A 1,884-nucleotide genomic window follows, 5' to 3' on the forward strand; every position below is an offset into this window, starting at 1 on the left:
TCTCTGCTGGAGTCAGATGCTTCCACCTCACTCCTCTTCCCCGACCCAACCATCTCCCTCGTTATAAGCCACGCCATCACTCGGATCACTCGCATTGTCGCATCGAGTTGCACCCCACTGCCGAGTCTGCACGTCTACGTAGCACGTACTACACACCATGGCAGCCATGCAGCGACTTGTGCTCCTTCTGTCCGTGGCGATCGCGGCGTCGGCGCAGGGCCCGGCCGTGGCGCCCGCGGCGCCGACGACGCCCACGACCCCGGCGACGCCCGCTCCGGCGGCCGGCACGACGAACATCACGGGGGTGCTGGCCAAGGCCGGGCAGTTCAACACCTTCATCCGGCTGCTCAAGTCGACGGGCGTGGCGGCGCAGATCGACAACCAGCTCAACAACAGCTTCGGCAGCGGCATGACGGTGTTCGCGCCCACCGACAACGCCTTCACCTCGCTCGCCTCCGGCACGCTCAACTCGCTGTCCGACAGCCAGAAGAACGCGCTCATCCAGTACCACGTCCTCTCCACCGCCATCCCCATGTCGCAGTTCGACACCGTCAGCAACCCGCTCCGCACGCAGGCCGGCAGCAGCTCGCCCGGCCAGTACCCGCTCAACGTCACCGCCGAGGGCCAGCAGGTTAACATCACCACCGGGGTCGTCAACGCCACCGTCGACAACACGCTCTACACCGGCGACCAGCTCGTCGTCTACCAGGTGAACAAGGTGCTCCTGCCCATGGCCATCGCCGGGACGCCCGCGCCCGCGCCCGCGCCGCTCGCGCCCACCAAGACCAAGGAGAAGACGCCTACGTCGACGGTCGCGGATGCGCCCGAGGCCGAAGCGTCGACGGACACGTCGCTCGCGGCGCCGGCGCGGATCGTCACTGGGGGTGGTGTCGCGGTGGTTCACGTGCTTGCCCTCCTGGCCTGCGTCTGGTGGGGGCTGTGACAGCGCCGCGCCCGATCAGAGTGTGAGCCCCAACCTGAGGTCTAGATCCATGCACGTCGATCTTTTTTGCTCACTTTTCAAAGGTTGTTGGTCTTTTTCGTTTGATTTGTTCTTATTTCAGCTAATTTTTATACCTCTGTAATTGCTAGGGACATGTAAAGTGAAGTGTACTATTACGGGAGTCACATTTTTATGTAATGTTGTTATTAAATAAATATACATATTTTTGTAGTGTGGTTTTTTTTAACACGGTACAGACGCATACATACGTACATACACTCACCCTATGGATGCATGCACTCACACCCTAGCCCGCGAGCATCTTCGAGAGACTGAGTCAACGCATTATTTTGAGATTGACGAAGTCACCACAAGCGTCTCCATAGTTGACGGGAACGTTTCCTACCACTGAATGAACAACAACAACAACAACAACAACAACAACAACAACAACAACAACAAAGCCTTTAGTCCCAAACAAGTTGGGGTAGGCTAGAGGTGAAATCCATAAGATCTCGCAACCGACTCATGACTCTGGCACATGGATAGCAAGCTTCTGTGCATTTCTGTCCATAGTTAGCTCTTTGGTGATACTCCAATCCTTCAGGTCTCTCTTAACGGACTCCTCCCATGTCAAATTCGGTCTACCCCGCCCTCTCTTGACATTCTCCACACGCTTTAGCCGTCCGCTATGCACTGGAGCTTCTGGAGGCCTGCGCTGAATATGCCCAAACCATCTCAGACAATGTTGGACAAGCTTCTTTTCAATTGGTGCTACCCCAACTCTATCTCGTATATCATCATTCTAGACTCGATCTTTCCTCGTGTGGACACACATCCATCTCAATATACGCATCTCCGCCACACCTAACTGTTGACATGTCGCCTTTTAGTCGGCCAACACTCAGCGCCATAGAACATTATGGGTCGAACCGCCGTCC

General features: G+C 56.3%; 1 protein-coding gene across 1 annotated transcript; it reads left to right on the plus strand.

Moving 5' to 3' along the window:
* Positions 1 to 74: 74 nt before the first annotated feature.
* LOC123064968 (fasciclin-like arabinogalactan protein 11) lies at positions 75 to 1,174 on the plus strand. The gene has a single exon (XM_044488348.1). The coding sequence runs from the start codon at positions 158 to 160 to the stop codon at positions 941 to 943; it is 786 nt and encodes a 261-aa protein (XP_044344283.1). The 5' UTR covers positions 75 to 157; the 3' UTR covers positions 944 to 1,174.
* Positions 1,175 to 1,884: the final 710 nt, after the last annotated feature.

This window comes from Triticum aestivum, chromosome 3B, assembly GCF_018294505.1.
Source record: "Triticum aestivum cultivar Chinese Spring chromosome 3B, IWGSC CS RefSeq v2.1, whole genome shotgun sequence".
NCBI lineage: Eukaryota > Viridiplantae > Streptophyta > Magnoliopsida > Poales > Poaceae > Triticum > Triticum aestivum.